The 20,081-nt window shown below is 52.5% G+C and overlaps 1 protein-coding gene across 1 annotated transcript; it reads left to right on the top strand.

Annotated features, from left to right (window-relative positions):
- Positions 1-1,443: 1,443 nt before the first annotated feature.
- On the top strand, positions 1,444-19,452 carry LOC133339268 (interferon-induced very large GTPase 1-like). The gene is made up of 5 exons (XM_061547407.1): positions 1,444-1,610; positions 3,870-3,907; positions 13,035-13,313; positions 15,488-16,101; positions 16,133-19,452. Exons 1-5 carry the CDS (start codon positions 1,564-1,566, stop codon positions 18,065-18,067), a joined length of 2,913 nt encoding a protein of 970 aa, XP_061403391.1. The 5' UTR covers positions 1,444-1,563; the 3' UTR covers positions 18,068-19,452.
- Positions 19,453-20,081: the final 629 nt, after the last annotated feature.

Raw genomic sequence — 20,081 nt, 5'->3', positions numbered from 1 at the left:
CGACACCACCAAACCCGAAACACCATGGCACGGCCGTGGAGGCGTACACGGTGTGGACGCAGCTCTCGATCGTGTACTTGAAGGTCACGTTGAGGTCCGTGTTACTGTCCTTCAGGATCATGAAGGCTTGTCGCCGGAGCGACATGATGTGTGCCAGCTTTAGGTCCCGTTTCCTCAAAGGCAGCGTGATGTTGCGGGAGACGATCGTGCCGAACCGCTCTAGGTCTCGCTGCAGGTTGCTGCTTTTGAGGAAGGGCGGCACGTTGGAGATCAGCACACGGTGGGTGAAGAGAGAGAAGGGGTGCACTGCACAAACAGCTCCCCCCCCTTGATGTCGAGCCCCATTTCTACGAGGCGCGCCGCCGAACTTTCCTTGGCCATGTAGAAGACGACGCCACGGTTGTGTCGCTGGGCAATGAGGATGCCTGCCGACGCGCTCGACCACCGCGGCAAGGACGACCTCGATGGCGATCTCGTGTGGTGGAAGACGAATGACCGCATTCCTCCGAGGGAGAGACTCGAACTTGTCATGCGGTGCCACGATGGACGGCAGCAGTACAACGCGAGTGATGAGAAAAGTCGACGAGAGGTTTTTATTTCAAAGAGAGAAGAGGAAATAAAGATGAATATAACAGCAAGAGAGAAATAAGGAGTGCCGTGAGGGAAGGAGTGGAACAGAGAGAGAGCGAGAGCGAGGGGGTGAGGCAGAGGCCTCAGGCTGCTAAACCAACCAGACCTGGGGCATGGTGGTGCTGTTGAGACAAAGAAAAAACCACCAGAAACGCAGCAAAATTGGCAGCACCACGTGCAGTGACACATCCTCACAGTTCAGGGGAGAAGGTGGTTTGACACAATTCCATCAGCTTTCACTTGGGAGATCGATCATCTCTGCTCGGTGTCTTTCCTGGTCTCAGACTCCTGATCGCCTTCAGTACTTCCTCAACAGCTGGCACCTCAGCCAGCCACTCACGGGGGGTGACTTCTTCTTCCAATATTTGAGGCACCGCAGCCTCAGCAGGGTCATCCCCACTTTGTGCCATGATGTTTTCCATGTCAAGGGATTTCCCCTCCCCCAGGACCTCACAGAAATGCTCAGCAAATCTGCAAACCTGTTCCTGGGGGTCGGAGATTGGATCACCGTTTTTTTTTACCCTATTTATGGTAATAGGTGTGGCACGCACAGACACACGCACATACACACAATGCACACACACACACACCGACATACACACACAGATACAACAACATCATCAAGAAAAATTGCAACTATGCGGGACATTTCCGCATTGTACCCTCTCAATCCTACTCGCAGAATGACGACTACAGAACTAGAACGGACTTCAGTGACGGTGGTGGGGTGGGTGGTGGTGTGGGTGGTGGTAGTGGGTGGTGGTGGTGTGGGTGGTGGTGTGGGTGGTAGTGGGTGGTGGTGGTGATGGTGGTGTGGGTGGTGGTGATGGTGGTGTGGGTGGTGGGTGGTGGTGGTGGTGGGTGGTGGAGTGGGAGGTGGAGTGCGTGGTGGTCACAGAAGGAGTGGACATGATGGGAACGACTTTGCTGTGAATGTCCGTCGGCAACAGACTAGGAAGCCACAGCCCTGCTGATCCAAGGTGTGTAGTGTAGTGTGTAGTGTAACATGTTGTTGTGTGGTGTGTAGTGTATAATGTAGTAGTGTGGTGTAGAGTTAGTGTAGTGTGTAGTGTAAAATGTTGTTGTGTGGTGTGTAGTGTAGTGTGTAGTGAATAATGTAGTAGTGTGGTGTATCATGTAGTGTAGTAGTGTAGTGTATAGTAGTGTAGTGTATAATGTAGTAGTGTGGTGTATAGTGGTGTGTAGTGTATAGTAGTGTAGTGTATAATGTAGTAGTGTGGTGTAGAGTGTAGTGTAGTGTATAATTTAGTAGTTTGGTGTATCATGTAGTGTAGTGTGTAGTAGTGTAGTGTATAGTAGTGCGTAGTGTAGTGTATAATGTAGTAGTGTAGTGTGTAGTGTATAATGTAGTAGTGTAGTGTGTAGTGTATAATGTAGTAGTGTGGTGTATAGTGTAGTGTAGTAGTGTAGTGTATAATGTAGTAGTGTGGTGTATAGTGTTGTATAGTAGTGTAGTGTATAATGTAGTAGTGTGGTGCATCGTGTAATGTTTAATGTAGTGTATTATGTAGTGTAGTGTATAGTAGTGTGGTGCTTAGTAGTGTAGTGTACTGTGTAGTAGTAGGCTGTATAGTAGTGGTGTGTAGTGTAGTGTATCGTGTAGTGTGCAGTAGTGTAGTGTGTAGTGTATAATGTAGTAGTGTAGGGTATAGTGTCGGGTATATGTAGTGCATTGTAGTGTTTCGTGTTGTGTATACGTAGTGTATAATGTAGTGTGTAGTGTATAGTGCAGTGTATACGTAGTGTATAATGTAGTGTATAGTGTATAATGTAGTGTATAGTGTAGTGTATAATGTAGTGTATAGTGCAGTGTATACGTAGTGTATAATGTAGTGTGTAGTGTATAATGTAGTGTATAGTGCAGTGTGTAGTGTATAATGTAGTGTATAGTGTAGTGTATAATGTAGTGTATAGTGTATAATGTAGTGTGTAGTGCAGTATATACGTAGTGTATAATGTAGTGTGTAGTGTATAATGTAGTGTATAGTGTAGTGTATAATGTAGTGTATAGTGTATAATGTAGTGTGTAGTGCAGTATATACGTAGTGTATAATGTAGTGTATAGTGTATAATGTAGTGTATAGTGCAGTGTATACGTAGTGTATAATGCAGTGTATAGTGTAGTGTATTATGTAGTGTATAGTGCAGTGTATACGTAGTGTGTAATGTGTAGTGTATAATGTAGTGTGTAGTGTATAATGTAGTTTATAGTGTGTAGTGTATAATGTAGTGTATAGTGCAGTGGATACGTAGTGTATACGTAGTGTATAGTGTATAATGTAGTGTATAGTGTAGTGTAGTATATAATGTAGTGTATAGTGTGTAGTGTAGTATATAATATAGTGTGTAGTGTATAGTGTAGTGTACAGTGCAGTGTATAGTGCAGTGTATAGTGTAGTATAGTGTGTAGTGTACAGTGTAGTGTATAGTGTAGTAGTGTATACTGTAGTGTATACTGTAGTGTATAGTGTCTAGTGTAGTGTATAGGGTCTAGTGTAGTGTATAGTGTAGTGTATAGTGTAGTGTATAGTGTAGTAGTGTATAGTGTAGTGTAGTAGTGTATAGTGTAGTAGTGTATAGTGTAGTGTATAGTGTAGTGTATAGTGTAGTAGTGTATAGTGTAGTGTAGTAGTGTATAGTGTAGTAGTGTATAGTGTAGTAGTGTATAGTGTAGTAGTGTATAGTGTAGTAGTGTATAGTGTAGTAGTGTATAGTGTAGTGTATAGTGTAGTGTATAGTGTAGTAGTGTATAGTGTAGTGTAGTAGTGTATAGTGTAGTAGTGTATAGTGTAGTAGTGTATAGTGTAGTAGTGTAGTGTAGTAGTGTATAGTGTAGTGTATAGTGTAGTAGTGTATAGTGTAGTGTATAGTGCAGTAGTGTATAGTGTAGTAGTGTATAGTGTAGTAGTGTATAGTGTAGTAGTGTATAGTGTAGTAGTGTATAGTGTAGTGCAGGGGTCGGCAACCTATGGCTCCGGAGCCGCATGCAGCTCTTTACGGGCTGCTTCTTGACGATATGTACGTATGTACAGTATGTACTCAGATGCATTGCGGCTCTTGAAATACTGAATTTTGTACCGAATTGGAAAGAAATGGCTCTTCTTGTTATTTTGGTTGCCGACCCCTGGTGTAGTGTATAGTGTGTAGTATATAATGTAGTGTACAGTGCAGTGTATACATTGCCAAGTTCACTAATGGGAGGTCCGGAACCCCTGCAGGTGGCGTCTTGGGTCGTGGTCACGAAGAGCTGTGATGGGTGAGTGGCTGAGTGAGTGAGTGGGTGAGTGAGTGAGCGAGTGAGTGGGTGAGTGAGCGAGTGGGTGAGTGAGCGAGTGAGTGGGTGAGTGGGTGAGTGAGTGAGTGGGTGAGTGGGTTAGTGAGCGAGTGAGTGGGTGAGTGAGCGAGTGGGTGAGTGAGCGAGTGAGTGGGTGAGTGGGTGAGTGGGTGAGCGAGTGGCTGAGTGAGTGGGTGAGTGGGTGAGTGAGTGGCTGAGTGAGTGGGTGAGTGGGTGAGTGGGTGAGCGAGTGGCTGAGTGAGTGGGTGAGTGGGTGAGTGAGTGGCTGAGTGAGTGGGTGAGTGGGTGAGTGGGTGAGCGAGTGGCTGAGTGAGTGGGTGAGTGGGTGAGTGAGTGGCTGAGTGAGTGGGTGAGTGGGTGAGTGAGCGAGTGGGTGAGTGAGCGAGTGAGTGGGTGAGTGAGCGAGTGGGTGAGTGAGCGAGTGAGTGGGTGAGTGAGTGGCTGAGTGAGTGGGTGAGTGGGTGAGCGAGTGGGTGAGTGAGTGGCTGAGTGAGTGGCTGAGTGAGTGAGTGGCTGAGTGAGTGAGTGGGTGAGCGAGTGGCTGAGTGAGTGAGTGGCTGAGTGAGTGAGTGGCTGAGTGAGTGAGTGGGTGAGCGAGTGGCTGAGTGAGTGAGTGGCTGAGTGGGTGAGTGGGTGAGTGAGTGGCTGAGTGAGTGGGTGAGTGAGTGAGTGGCTGAGTGAGTGAGTGGCTGAGTGAGTGAGTGAGAACTGAAGACAGAGACACGGAGCCACGGAGGAGCGACAGAAGCATGGCCCATTATTCGCGAGGTAAACGAAACCTCAGTTCCCCTCACTTCATTCATCTCTCTTTCGTCTCCTTGTTCTGTCCGGGCTGGCTGATGTAGATGCAGTGTTGAGTCTATGGGCAGTGTTGAGTCTATGGGTAGTGTTGAGTCTATGGGCAGTGTTGAGTCTATGGGCAGTGTTGAGTCTATGGGCAGTGTTGAGTCTATGGGCAGTGTTGAGTCTATGGGCAGTGTTGAGTCTATGGGCAGTGTTGAGTCTATGGGCAGTGTTGAGTCTATGGGCAGTGTTGAGTCTATGGTGCAGTGTTGAGTCTATGGGTAGTGTTGAGTCTATGGGCAGTGTTGAGTCTATGGTGCAGTGTTGAGTCTATGGGTAGTGTTGAGTCTATGGTGCAGTGTTGAGTGTTGAGTCTATGGTGCAGTGTTGAGTCTAGGGTTTGGCAGTGTTGAGTCCCTATGGTGCAGTGTGTTGAGTCTATGGGCAGGTTGAGTCTATGGTGCATGTGTTGAGTCTATGGGCAGTGTTGAGTCTATGGGTAGTGTTGAGTCTATGGGCAGTGTTGAGTCTATGGGCTAGTGTTGAGTCTATGGGCAGTGTTGAGTCTATGGGGCATGTTGAGTCTATGGGTAGTGTTTGAGTCTATGGGCAGTGTTGAGTCGATTGGGCCTATGTTGAGTCTATGGGTAGTGTTGAGTCTATGGGGCAAATGTTGCAGTCTCTGGGTAGTGTTGAGTCTATGTGGCAATGTTGGAGTCTATGGGCTAGTGTTGAGTCTATGGGCAATGTGGAGTCTCTTCTCTGGGTAGTGTTGAGTCTAATGGGGCAATGTTGAGTCTATGGGGCTAGGTTGAGTCTATGGGGCAAATGTTGAGTCTATGGGGCAAATGGTTGAGTCTATGGGGCAATGTTGCAGTATGGGGCAATGGGGGGGTCTGGTCTATGGGCAATGTTGAGTCTATGGGCAGTGTTGAGTCTATGGGGCAGTGTTGAGTCTATGGGCAGTGTTGAGTCTATGGGCAGTGTTGAGTCTATGGGCAGTGTTGAGTCTATGGGTAGTGTTGAGTCTATGGGCAGTGTTGAGTCTATGGGCAGTGTTGAGTCTATGGGCAATGTTGAGTCTATGGTGCAGTGTTGAGTCTATGGGTAGTGTTGAGTCTATGGGCAGTGTTGAGTCTATGGTGCAGTGTTGAGTCTATGGGTAGTGTTGAGTCTATGGTGCAGTGTTGAGTCTATGGGCAGTGTTGAGTCTATGGTGCAGTGTTGAGTCTATGGGCAGTGTTGAGTCTATGGGCAGTGTTGAGTCTATGGGCAGTGTTGAGTCTATGGGTAGTGTTGAGTCTATGGGCAGTGTTGAGTCTATGGGCAGTGTTGAGTCTATGGGCAGTGTTGAGTCTATGGGGCAATGTTGAGTCTATGGGCAGTGTTGAGTCTATGGGCAGTGTTGAGTTTATGGGCAGTGTTGAGTCTATGGGCAGTGTTGAGTCTATGGGGCAATGTTGAGTCGATGGGTAGTGTTGAGTCTATGGGGCAATGTTGAGTCTATGGGTAGTGTTGAGTCTATGGGGCAATTTTGAGTCTATGGGCAGTGTTGAGTCTATGGGGCAATGTTGAGTCTCTGGGTAGTGTTGAGTCTATGGGGCAATGTTGAGTCTATGGGGCAATGTTGAGTCTATGGGGCAATGTTGAGTCTATGGGGCAATGTTGAGTCTATGGGTGGCAGTGCTGGGTCTATTGGGCAATGTTGAGTCTATGGGCAGTGTTGAGTCTATGGGGCAATGTTGAGTCTATGTGTAGTGTTGAGTCTATGGGTAGTGTTGAGTCTATGGTGCAGTGTTGAGTCTATGGGTAGTGTTGAGTCTATGGTGCAGTGTTGAGTCTATGGGCAGTGTTGAGTCTATGGTGCAGTGTTGAGTCTATGGGGCAATGTTGAGTCTATGGGGCAATGTTGAGTCTATGGGGCAATGTTGAGTCTATGGGTAGTGTTGAGTCTATGGTGCAGTGTTGAGTCTATGGGCAGTGTTGAGTCTATGGGGCAATGTTGAGTCTATGGGGCAATGTTGAGTCTATGGGGCAATGTTGAGTCTATGGGGCAATGTTGAGTCTATGGGTAGTGTTGAGTCTATGGGCAGTGTTGAGTCTATGGGACAATGTTGAGTCTATGGGCAGTGTTGAATCTATGGGGCAATGTTGAATCTATGGGGCAATGTTGAGTCTATGGGGCAATGTTGAGTCTATGGGGCAATGTTGAGTCTATGGGTAGTGTTGAGTCTATGGGCAGTGTTGAGTCTATGGGACAATGTTGAGTCTATGGGCAGTGTTGAATCTATGGGGCAATGTTGAGTCTATGGGGCAATGTTGAGTCTTTGGGTAGTGTTGAGTCTATGGGGCAATGTTGAGTCTATGGGGCAATGTTGAGTCTATGGCAGTGTTGAGTCTATGGGCCAATGTTGAGTCTATGGGTAGTGTTGAGTCTATGGGGCAATGTTGAGTCTATGGGTAGTGTTGAGTCTATGGGGCAATGTTGAGTCTCTGGGCAGTGTTGAGTCTATGGGGCAATGTTGAGTCTCTGGGTAGTGTTGAGTCTATGGGGCAATGTTGAGTCTATGGGGCAATGTTGAGTCTATGGGGCAATGTTGAGTCTATGGGGCAATGTTGAGTCTATGGGGCAATGTTGAGTCTATGGGTAGTGTTGAGTCTATGGGGCAATGTTGAGTCTATGGGCAGTGTTGAGTCTATGGGGCAATGTTGAGTCTATGGGTAGTGTTGAGTCTATGGGTAGTGTTGAGTCTATGGGTAGTGTTGAGTCTATGGGGCAATGTTGAGTCTATGGGGCAATGTTGAGTCTATGGGGCAATGTTGAGTCTATGGGGCAATGTTGAGTCTATGGGTAGTGTTGAGTCTATGGGCAATGTTGAGTCTATGGGGCAATGTTGAGTCTCTGGGCAGTGTTGAGTCTATGGGGCAATGTTGAGTCTATGGGCAGTGTTGAGTCTATGGGGCAATGTTGAGTCTCTGGGTAGTGTTGAGTCTATGGGGCAATGTTGAGTCTATGGGGCAATGTTGAGTCTATGGGGCAATGTTGAGTCTATGGGTAGTGTTGAGTCTATGGGGCAATGTTGAGTCTATGGGCAGTGTTGAGTCTATGGGGCAATGTTGAGTCTATGGGTAGTGTTGAGTCTATGGGTAGTGTTGAGTCTATGGGGCAATGTTGAGTCTATGGGGCAATGTTGAGTCTATGGGGCAATGTTGAGTCTATGGGGCAATGTTGAGTCTATGGGTAGTGTTGAGTCTATGGGGCAATGTTGAGTCTATGGGTAGTGTTGAGTCTATGGGCAATGTTGAGTCTATGGGGCAATGTTGAGTCTGTGGGCAATGTTGAGTCTATGGGCAATGTTAGTCTATGTGGGAAATGTTAGTCTATGGGCAATGTGAGTCTATGGGCAATGTTAGTCTATGGGCAATGTTAGTCTTTGGGCAATGTTAGTCTATGGGGCAGGGCAATGTTAGTCTATGGGCAGTGTTAGTCTATGGGCAGTGTTAGTCTATGGGCAATGTTAGTCTATGGGCAATGTTAGTCTATGGGCAATGTTAGTCTATGGGCAATGTTAGTCTATGGGCAATGTTAGTCTATGGGCAATGTTAGTCTATGGGCTGCTGTAGATGCAGACAGCTCCTGCTCTGGCTACCGATGTCATGGTGTAGAGAGACACACACACAGACTGACACACACACACACAGACACACACAGACTGACACACACACACAGACTGACACACACACACACAGACTGACACACACACAGACACACACACACACACACAGACTGACACACACACTCACACACAGACAAAGATAAAGACAAAGATCCCCCGTATAGCCTTAACAGACTGGAGGGGCAAGTGCTGTTAGCGAGCACCTATGAAGGCCGGAACGGTACACGAGGGGGTGGGTGGCCAGCACCACGCCCGACCGCCTTTGTCTCCCCAGTGGCGATGTTTACATACCGCACCAGGTACTCATTTAAGGCTGAGTCGACCTAGGGGAGGCCCGGGACCGGTTCAGATAATCGTCACATGGTGTTAGCCGTGAGCGGGAATCGAACCCGGGTCGCCAGGTTCATAGCGCAGCGCGCTAACCGCTACACTACCGCTCCCCACACAGACACACACAGACTGACACACACACTCACAGACACACACAGACAGACAAACACAGACTGCAAATAGGCAGCAGCAGGCATCGTCAGGGTCCGAGATCGAACCCACGACCTCCTGTAGACCAGGCGAGGCAGTCAACATCTCACAGGGTCCGAGATCAAACCCACGACCTCCTGTAGACCAGGCGAGGCAGTCAACATATCACAGGGTCCGAGATCAAACCCACGACCTCCTGTAGACCAGGCGAGGCAGTCAACATATCACAGGGTCCGAGATCGAACCCACGACCTCCTGTAGACCAGGCGAGGCAGTCAACATCTCACAGGGTCCAAGATCGAACCCACGACCTCCTGTATACCAGGCGAGGCAGTCAACATCTCACAGGGTCCGAGATCGAACCCACGACCTCCTGTAGACCAGACGAGGCAGTCAACATCTCACAGGGTCTAGGATCGAACCCACGACCTCCTGTAGACCAGGCGAGGTAGTCAACATCTCACAGGGTCCGAGATCGAACCCATGACCTCCTGTAGACCAGGCGAGGCAGTCAACATCTCACAGGGTCCGAGATCGAACCCAAGACCTCCTGTAGACCAGGCGAGGTAGTCAACATCTCACAGGGTCTGGGATCGAACCCACGACCTCCTGTAGACCAGACGAGGCAGTCAACATCTCACAGGGTCTAGGATCGAACCCACGACCTCCTGTAGACCAGGCGAGGTAGTCAACATCTCACAGGGTCCGAGATCGAACCCATGACCTCCTGTAGACCAGGCGAGGCAGTCAACATCTCACAGGGTCCGAGATCGAACCCAAGACCTCCTGTAGACCAGGCGAGGCAGTCAACATCTCACAGGGTCCAAGATCGAACCCACGACCTCCTGTAGACCAGACGAGGCAGTCAACATCTCACAGGGTCTGGGATCGAACCCACGACCTCCTGTATACCAGGCGAGGTAGTCAACATCTCACAGGGTCCGAGATCGAACCCAGGACCTGCTGTAGACCAGGCGAGGTAGTCAACATCTCACAGGGTCTGGGATCGAACCCACGACCTCCTGTAGACCAGGCGAGGCAGTCAACATCTCACAGGGCCCAAGATCGAACCCACGACCTCCTGTAGACCAGGCGAGGTAGTCAACATCTCACAGGGTCCGAGATCGAACCCACGACCTGCTGTAGACCAGGCGAGGTAGTCAACATCTCACAGGGTCTGGGATCGAACCCACGACCTCCTGTAGACCAGGCGAGGCAGTCAACATCTCACAGGGTCCAAGATCGAACCCACGACCTCCTGTAGACCAGGCGAGGTAGTCAACATCTCACAGGGTCCGAGATCGAACCCACGACCTGCTGTAGACCAGGCGAGGTAGTCAACATCTCACAGGGTCTGGGATCGAACCCACGACCTCCTGTAGACCAGGCGAGGCAGTCAACATCTCACAGGGTCCAAGATCGAACCCACGACCTCCTGTAGACCACGCGAGGCAGTCAACATTTCACAGGGTCCGAGATCGAACCCACGACCTCCTGTAGACCAGGCGAGGTAGTCAACATCTCACAGGGTCCGAGAGCGAACCCACGACCTCCTGTAGACCAGGCGAGGCAGTCAACATCTCACAGGGTCTGGGATCGAACCCACAACCTCCTGTAGACCAGGCGAGGTAGTCAACATCTCACAGGGTCCGAGATCAAACCCACGACCTCATGTATACCAGGCGAGGCAGTCAACATCTTCCAGGGTCTGGGATCGAACCCACGACCTCCTGTAGACCAGGCGAGGTAGTCAACATCTCACAGGGTCCGGGATCGAACCCACGACCTCCTGTAGACCAGGCGAGGCAGTCAACATCTCACAGGGTCCGAGATCGAACCCACGACCTCCTGTATACCAGGCGAGGCAGTCAACATCTCACAGGGTCCGAGATCGAACCCACGACCTCCTGTAGACCACGCGAGGCAGTCAACATCTCACAGGGTCCGAGATCGAACCCACGACCTCCTGTAGACCAGGCGAGGTAGTCAACATCTCACAGGGTCTGGGATCGAACCCACGACCTGCTGTAGACCAGGCGAGGTAGTCAACATCTCACAGGGTCTGGGATCGAACCCACGACCTCCTGTAGACCAGGCGAGGCAGTCAACATCTCACAGGGTCCAAGATCGAACCCACGACCTCCTGTAGACCAGGCGAGGTAGTCAACATCTCACAGGGTCTGGGATCGAACCCACGACCTCCTGTAGACCAGGCGAGGCAGTCAACATCTCACAGGGTCCAAGATCGAACCCACGACCTCCTGTAGACCACGCGAGGCAGTCAACATCTCACAGGGTCCGAGATCGAACCCACGACCTCCTGTACGCCAGGCGAGGTAGTCAACATCTCACAGGGTCCGAGAGCGAACCCACGACCTCCTGTAGACCAGGCGAGGCAGTCAACATCTCACAGGGTCCGAGAGCGAACCCACGACCTCCTGTAGACCAGGCGAGGCAGTCAACATCTCACAGGGTCTGGGATCGAACCCACGACCTCCTGTAGACCAGGCGAGGTAGTCAACATCTCACAGGGTCCGAGATCAAACCCACGACCTCATGTAGACCAGGCGAGGCAGTCAACATCTCACAGGGTCCGGGATCGAACCCACGACCTCCTGTAGACCAGGCGAGGCAGTCAACATCTCACAGGGTCTGGGATCGAACCCACGACCTCCTGTAGACCAGGCGAGGCAGTCAACATCGCGTAACCTCCCGTGCAGTGACGCAATGGGAATGTCCCTGAGTTGCGTGAAATGAGGAAGTTGAGTGCAACCCCCCAGAGGCTTCAAAAATTGTGGTTATTTTACATTCCTGAGAGGTCAATGTTACGTCCATGCAAATCAGACGTTCCGCTGACGTTGGAGATGAACATTTGTCCTTTTTTAGATATGCCGCGTGGCCCTAAACTCAGGGCACAAAGAGTTGTTACTATTCTACAGGGTGGGCTAAAGGTCAGGACATATAGCGTTGCTGTTATACAGCAGCAGGCATTGTCAGGGTCACGGGATTGAACCCACAACCTCCTGTAGACCAGGCGAGGTAGTCAACATCTCACAGGGTCTGGGATTGAACCCACGACCTCCTGTAGACCAGGCGAGGTAGTCAACATCTCACAGGGTCTGGGATTGAACCCACGACCTCCTGAACACCAGGCGAGGTAGTCAACATCTCACAGGGTCACGGGATTGAACCCACGACCTCCTGTAGACCAGGCGAGGTAGTCAGCATCTCACAGGGTCTGGGATTGAACCCACGACCTCCTGCAGACCAGGCGAGGTAGTTAACATCTCACAGGGTCACGGGATTGAACCCACGACCTCCCGTAGACCAGGCGAGGTAGTTAACATCTCACAGGTCTGGGATTGAACCCACGACCTCCTGTAGACCAGGCGAGGTAGTCAACATCTCACAGGGTCTGGGATTGAACCCACGACCTCCTGAACACCAGGCGAGGTAGTCAACATCTCACAGGGTCACGGGATTGAACCCACGACCTCCTGTAGACCAGGCGAGGTAGTCAACATCTCACAGGGTCTGGGATTGAACCCACGACCTCCTGCAGACCAGGCGAGGTAGTTAACATCTCACAGGGTCACGGGATTGAACCCACGACCTCCCGTAGACCAGGCGAGGTAGTTAACATCTCACAGGTCTGGGATTGAACCCACGACCTCCTGTAGACCAGGCGAGGTAGTCAACATCTCACAGGGTCTGGGATTGAACCCACGACCTCCTGAACACCAGGCGAGGTAGTCAACATCTCACAGGGTCACGGGATTGTGTGAGTGTCTGTGTGTGTCTGTGTGTGTGTGTGTGTGTCTGTGTGTGTCTGTGTGTGTCTGTGTGTGTGTCTGTGTGTGTGTCTGTGTGTGTCTGTGTGTGTCTGTGTGTGTCTGTGTGTCTGTGTGTCTGTGTGTCTGTGTGTGTGAGTATCTGTGTGTGAGTGTGTGTGTGTGTGTCTGTACGTGTATGTGTGTGTTTTGGCGTGGTGGTGCTGTCCACCCACCCCCTCTGTGTGTAGCCACGGTGCCGGTAGCCTCCACAGGCGCTGCCGCTACTCGCTACTCGCTACTCACAGCCACTTGCACCCTACGGTCCGCTGAGGCTACAACAAGCGGCGGGAATCTACGACCTTTTCTCCTTTGCAGGCAACCAAACGGTGAAGCTGATTCGCTGGGAGAAGCCCGTTCTGAAGACGATCCTGAGCCGGGACGTCTCGTTCTTCCTCGACGCGCTGGACCGGCACGAATTCATCACGAGGCCCATTTACCACCGCGCCAAGGACATGCCGGTCCAGGAGGACAGCGCCAACTTCATCCTCGACCACTTCATCGACGGCGGGGAGACCGCATGCCAGAATCTGCTGAGCGTCTTAAAGGAAATCCACAAGCACTACCCACCGCTCAAGGACTGGTTGGACAGGCTGTGTACGTAATCCTCTCGCCTTAGAACAGCAGCGGCAGCAGCGGCAGCGGCGAATGTTTCTATCGCCGATTCTTGCACTTGTATTGCCGCGGCAACGGTGGCTAGGAGTGGTGAGATGTTAACTACCTCGCCTGGTGCACAGGAGGTCGTGAGTTCGATCCCAGACCCTGACGCCTGCTGCTGTATATCTGGAGTCTGCATCTCTCTCTCCCCATGGTCGCGTGGATTTTTCTCCGGGTCCTCCGGTTTTTCCTCCACATTTATACTCAACGTCAGCACGCGTTTTAAGATTAATTTGGCTGCTGCTCTGAATTCCCACGTGACTTTACCGAAAGAAATGAAGAGTCATAAAAACTAGTTGCGACTCTTCGTGGCTTATCAGCCCCCCCCTGTAATGGTTCCCGCAATAAACCGGGAGGAACCCCCTCACCGTGTGATGATCTGTGATTGGTTGGTACGGAGATGAGGAGACACGGTCCGAGGTGTGACGATGCGTGACTGGTCGCTGGGAATGAGGTGACAGTGATGAGGTGACAGTGATGAGGGAATGAGAGAGGGGACAGTGGGGACAAGAGAAGAGGGAGCTGTGGATGGAGAGAGCTGTGGATGAAGGAGAGAGCTGTGGATGAAGGAGAGAGCTGTGGATGAAGGAGAGAGCTGTGGGTGAAGGAGAGAGCTGTGGATGAAGGAGAGAGCTGTGGGTGAAGGAGAGAGCTGTGGGTGAAGGAGAGAGCTGTGGATGAAGGAGAGAGCTGTGGGTGAAGGAGAGAGCTGTGGATGAAGGAGAGAGCTGTGAAGGAGAGAGCTGTGGGTGAAGGAGGGAGCTGTGGATGAAGGAGAGAGCTGTGGATGAAGGAGGGAACTGTGGGTGAAGGAGGGAGCTGTGGGTGAAGGAGGGAGCTGTGGATGAAGGAGGGAGCTGTGGGTGAAGGAGAGAGCTGTGGATGAAGGAGAGAGCTGTGGATGAAGGAGAGAGCTGTGGGTGAAGGAGAGAGCTGTGGGTGAAGGAGGGAGCTGTGGATGAAGGAGGGAGCTGTGGGTGAAGGAGAGAGCTGTTGATGAAGGAGGGAGCTGGGGTGAAGGAGGGAGCTGTGGATGAAGGAGAGAGCTGTGGATGAAGGAGAGAGCTGTGGGGTGAAGGAGAGAGCTGCTGGTGAAGGAGGGAGCTGTGGATGAAGGAGGGAGCTGTGGATGAAGGAGGGAGCTGTGGGTGAAGGAGGGAGCTGTGGATGAAGGAGGGAGCTGTGGGTGAAGGAGGGAGCTGTGGATGAAGGATGAGAGCTGTGGATGAAGGAGAGAGCTGTGGGTGAAGGAAGAGAGCTGTGGGGAAGGAGGGAGCTGTGGATGAAGGAGGGAGCTGTGGGAGTGAAGCTGTAAGGAGAGAGCTGTGGATGAAGGAGAGAGCTGTGGGTGAAGGAGAGAGCTGTGGATGAAGGAGAGAGCTGTGGGTGAAGGAGAGAGCTGTGGGTGAAGGAGAGAGCTGTGAAGGAGAGAGCTGTGGGTGAAGGAGGGGAGCTGTGGATGAAGGAGAGAGCTGTGGGTGAAGGAGAGAGCTGTGGGTGAAGGAGGGAGCTGTGGATGAAGGAGAGAGCTGTGGATGAAGGAGAGAGCTGTGGGTGAAGGAGGGAGCTGTGGATGAAGGAGAGAGCTGTGGATGAAGGAGGGAGCTGTGGGTGAAGGAGAGAGCTGTGGGTGAAGGAGAGAGCTGTGGATGAAGGAGAGAGCTGTGGGTGAGGAGGGAGCTGTGGATGAAGGAGGGAGCTGTGGATGAAGGAGGAGCTGTGGGTGAAGGAGAGAGCTGTGGGTGAAGGAGAGAGCTGTGGATGAAGGATGAGAGCTGTGGGTGAAGGAGAGAGCTGTGGGTGAAGGAGAGAGCTGTCGATGAAGGAGGGAGCTGTGGATGAAGGAGGGAGCTGTGGATGAAGGAGAGATTAATGATGGAGTGCTGAGTGTAGAGATTTCTCTGCGAAGGTTGTGGTGGTGTAAATTAGAAAGATCAGTCCAAACGTGTTTGTGTTTGTTTGGTTGGTAGTGGTTGTGTCCTGGTTGATTCTTGATCTGCATGAGGTTTGTTTGTGTTGTTTTTGCCTTGTATGCCAACTCGACCATGACGACGACGATGATGATGATCGTGAAGCATTACGCGGTGAATGTAATCGATCGTGATGTCTTGCAGCACCTCCAGGTGAAACGAATTCGGTGACGTTCTTCCAAATCCTCCACGAGCTCAACCTGAGCCAATGCTACGGGGACAAGATGCAACGGGGCGACGAGGACAAGATGCAACGGGCCGACGAGGACAAGATGCGATGGCGCTACGGGGACAAGATGCGACGCCGCGACGTCGTCACTCTGAGCAGGCGGCGCAAGCATCCCAGCTCGCTGGAGGAGGTCGCGCGACACTTTGTGCAGGACGTGATGATGACGAACCCCGAGTCCCGGAGCGCCAGCACCGCCCGCGCCGCGCGCAGGGCCAGCTCCGCGAGCGCCAGCGACAGGATCTCGGACGGCTTCATCAACCCGCTGGATCTGGAGGTCGCGGTCCTGCTGTGCGCCGACCACCCGCTGCAGGACGACCTGATGCACAAGATGTCCGCGTGCCGCTTCGCGCTGCCCCTACTGCTGCCCGACGCGGGACGGGGGGTCGTCACGCTGAAGCTGTGCGCCGCGCGGCACGTCGCGAGGCAGTGGAGGGGTTGGCAGATCTCGACGCGGCGGACAGGTTGGCGGGACGCCCGCGGCGACGGGCGCTCCCCGGCGCTGGTCCTGCGCATGCCGTGCGTGGCGTTCGCTCGCTTCGGCCGCGGCGGGTGGCGGCTCCAAATCGGAGCTGCTCAACTTGATCGTCGGCGGTCGGGGCCACGAGGCGTTCGTCCACCGCGACACGGCGCAGGGCGACGTGCCCCGGGTGGTTGCCGACGGGCTGGTGGAGATCTCGCCGTACTTCCCGGGCGCCGAGGCGGACGCGGAGGAGGAGGAGGACGCTCGGAGCCCCTTCTGCGCCCTGAACCTGCGCGGCGACGCCGCCGACAGCCGCCTCGAGAGGCAGTTCGGCTTTCTGCGGGCGGCGTCCGTCGCGACGTTCCTCTTTGTCGGCGGCGACGTCGTCCGGAAGAGCGCGGAGCGTTGCCGGGCCTTGCTGGCGGGCGCGGCGACGCCGGTGTTCCTGCTCACCGACTTCGAGGACGGGGAGGACGCCGAGTCGGCGGTGAGCGGCATCCTCTCGACGCTGCCGGGGACGAAGGTCGCGGACGTCAATCGGCGCGGCCAGAACAAGGCCTCCTTCGCGAGCAGACTGCGCTCCAAGATCGCCACCCTGCTCGCGAACACGCGGACGGCGGGCAGCACGCCCGCGGAGATGGAGCGCCTCGCCCGGGAGCGGGGCATCCAAGTCGACGGCTGGCCCGGCTCGCCCGCGGCCGACGAGGTCGTGTCCGAGGTGGCCGACCTCGGCGTCGCCCTCTACAAGCGGGAGCGCCTCCCCCGCCAGGGCGGCAAGCGGCCGAGCCGCCCGGGGCGGAGGGACGACCCCCGCCTCGGCGTCCGCGCGTCCGGGGCTCGGCTCGCCGCGCCCACGTTTCTGCGGCGGCTCCTGGAGGAGCCCGCGGACGACCCCGCGGCCTTCCTGCGGCGGCTGGCCGTCGAGCTGGACGAGCGCTCCGCCGTCGTGCTGTCGCTCGCCGGGCGGGACGAGGCCGCGCGGGACAGCTGCCTGGGAGCGGAGCACTTCCTGCGGGAGGTGGCGTGGGCCTACGAGGCGGCCTACGAGGCGGCCTACAAGGCGGCCTACGAGGCGGCCCGCGGCGTCGTCGGCGGCGTCTCGGGCGACGACGACGACGACTTGCGGCGGGCGCCGGAGATCGGCGCCCGGCTGCTCCTGAGCGGCTCCCCGCTGGAGCTGGTGGACGTCGACGGGGGCAGCGTGCCCGCCAAGTGGCTCGCCGACGTCCTGGGGGCGGCGGGCCGCGAGCTCGGGGACCCGACGGTCTTCGTGCTCTCGGCGCTGGGCCCCCACCGCGCCGAGACGTTCGCGCTGCTCAACACGACGCTCGGCTCCCGCTTCCCGGCGGGCGGCGGCGGAGCGGGCGGGGGGGCGGTCCGCGGAGCCTTCGCGACGCTCGTGGCCGTCGAGGGGGGGGGCGACGCAGCGGCGGCCCCCGGCTACGTGCTCGCCGTCAGCGTCGAGGGGCTGGCGTCGCCCGGGCCGGCGAGCCCCGAGCGCGACGGCGAGCTGGTCGCGTTCGCGATCGCCGTGAGCCACGTCGCCCTCGTGATCCTGGAGGGGAACGCGGGGGGGGAGGACTCCCTGGAGGGCGACGTCGTCCGGGCGCTCCTCCGAACGGGGGGGAGGCAACGCAAGGAAGCCGCCTGCATCTTCGTCCGCCAGAACTCGGGCGGGGTGCCGGCGTGCGTCGAGAAGGCGAGGGAGCGGGCGCTGCTAAAGCGGTTCGCCGCCGTGACCCTGGCGGGCAAGGAGGGCGACGAGGGCTCGCGCGGTCGTCTTGCGGACGTCGTGGGGCACTCCGAGAACTACTTGTACCTGCCAAGCCCGTGGCACGGGACTCCGCCGATGGCCGCGGTTAGCGCCGAGTACGTTCAGGGCGTGCGGCACCTGAGGAGCCGTCTGATGGAGCGCGTGCAACGAGTCGCGGCGCCGGGGAGGGTGAGGCTGTCGACGCTGGCGCGGCTGGTAGAGCAGGCGTGGAATGACGTGAAGAGGGAGGGAGCTCTTTCCACGGACACAGACGGCTCGTAGTAGGCGATGTCGCGGGCGGTATCCGGCGTTGGCGGCGAGGGGGTGGGTGGGGTTTGGCTCAGAGGTTATTTTGCCGCCGCGACGGAGCTAATCGCGACGCTCGCGTCAAAAGGATAATTGCGCCCCCCCCAGCGTGACGCGAAAAGAATCGGTAGGAGAGTTTTTTTTTCCCCTTTATGGCTGTCACCTGATGAAGTTGGTTGTTGTTACTGGCGAAATGTAACGGTGCTCAGATTGTAAATGTTGTGGCTTGGCTCTCCAACACACAGGTGTGGTGCTGTACTAGTACACTACCCTGTATACTACACTATACACTACACTACTATACACTATATACTACACTACTATACACTACACTATACTACTCAACACTACACTACTATACACTACCCTGTATACTACACTATACACTACACTACTATACACTATACTATACTACACTATACTACTATACACTACACTACTATACACTACACTACTATACACTACACTATACACTACACTACTATACACTACACTATACTACTCAACACTACACTACTATACACTACACTACTATACACTATACACTACACTACTATACACTACACTACTATACACTACACTATACTACTCAACACTACCCTACTATACACTACCCTGTATACTACACTATATACTACACTACTATACACTATACTACTATACACTATATACTACACTATACACTACTATACACTACCTTGCATACTACACTATACTACTATACACTACACTACTATACACTACACTACTATACACTACCCTGTATACTACACTATACACTACACTACTATACACTACACTATACACTACTATACACTACACTAAACACTACACTACTATACACTACACTATACACTACTATACACTACACTATACACTACACTACTATACACTACACTATAATACTATACACTATACTACTCAACACTACACTACTATACACTATATACTACACTACACTATACACTACACTACTATACACTATATACTACACTACTATACACTACAGCGAGGGAAAAAAGTATTTGATCCCCTGCTGATTTTGTACGTTTGCCCACTAACAAAGAAATGGTCAGTCTATAATTGTAACGGTAGGTTTATTTGAACAGTGAGAGACAGAATAACAACAACAAAATCCAGAGAAACGCATGTCAAAATGTTATAGATTGATTTACATTTTAATGAGGGAATTAAGTATTTGACAGAAGCATCGACAATTAAATGATTATTACTTAGTAGCAACCTGACACGTGATCTTTAAATATAAGACTATGATGATGAGTATTTACAGTTCTACACATTGACGTTGCACTATAAAACTAAACGCACGATATTAGACAGTATTACCCGATAAATAAACTATGTACATCGAGATATATATATGTGTGTGTGTATGTGTAGTGTCGTGTACTCCAATGTTAAAGTGTCTACCCATAGACTTCAATGTTAAAGTGTCTAGCCATAGACTCCAATGTTAAAGTGTCTACCCATAGACTCCAATGTTAAAGTGTCTACCCAAGACTCCAATGTTAAAGTGTCTACCCATAGACTTCAATGTTAAAGTGTCTACCCATATACTCCAATGTTAAAGTCTCTAGCCATAGACTCCAATGTTAAAGTCTCTACCCATAGACTCCAATGTTAAAGTGTCTACCCATAGACTTCAATGTTAAAGTGTCTACCCATAGACTCCAATGTTAAAGTGTCTACCCATAGACTCCAATGTTAAAGTGTCTACCCAAGACTCCAATGTTAAAGTGTCTACCCATAGACTTCAATGTTAAAGTGTCTACCCATATACTCCAATGTTAAAGTCTCTAGCCATAGACTCCAATGTTAAAGTCTCTACCATAGACTCCAATGTTAAAGTGTCTACCCATAGACTTCAATGTTAAAGTGTCTACCCATAGACTCCAATGTTAAAGTATCTACCCATAGACTCCAATGTTAAAGTCTCTACCCATAGACTTCAATGTTAAAGTCTCTACCC

This window comes from Lethenteron reissneri, unplaced genomic scaffold (genome assembly GCF_015708825.2).
Source record: "Lethenteron reissneri isolate LAM-NWPU_2019-01 unplaced genomic scaffold, ASM1570882v1 scaffold_172, whole genome shotgun sequence".
Lineage (NCBI taxonomy): Eukaryota > Metazoa > Chordata > Hyperoartia > Petromyzontiformes > Petromyzontidae > Lethenteron > Lethenteron reissneri.
Note: the sequence above shows the minus strand (reverse complement) of the source record. Positions and strands in the feature narration are given on the sequence as shown.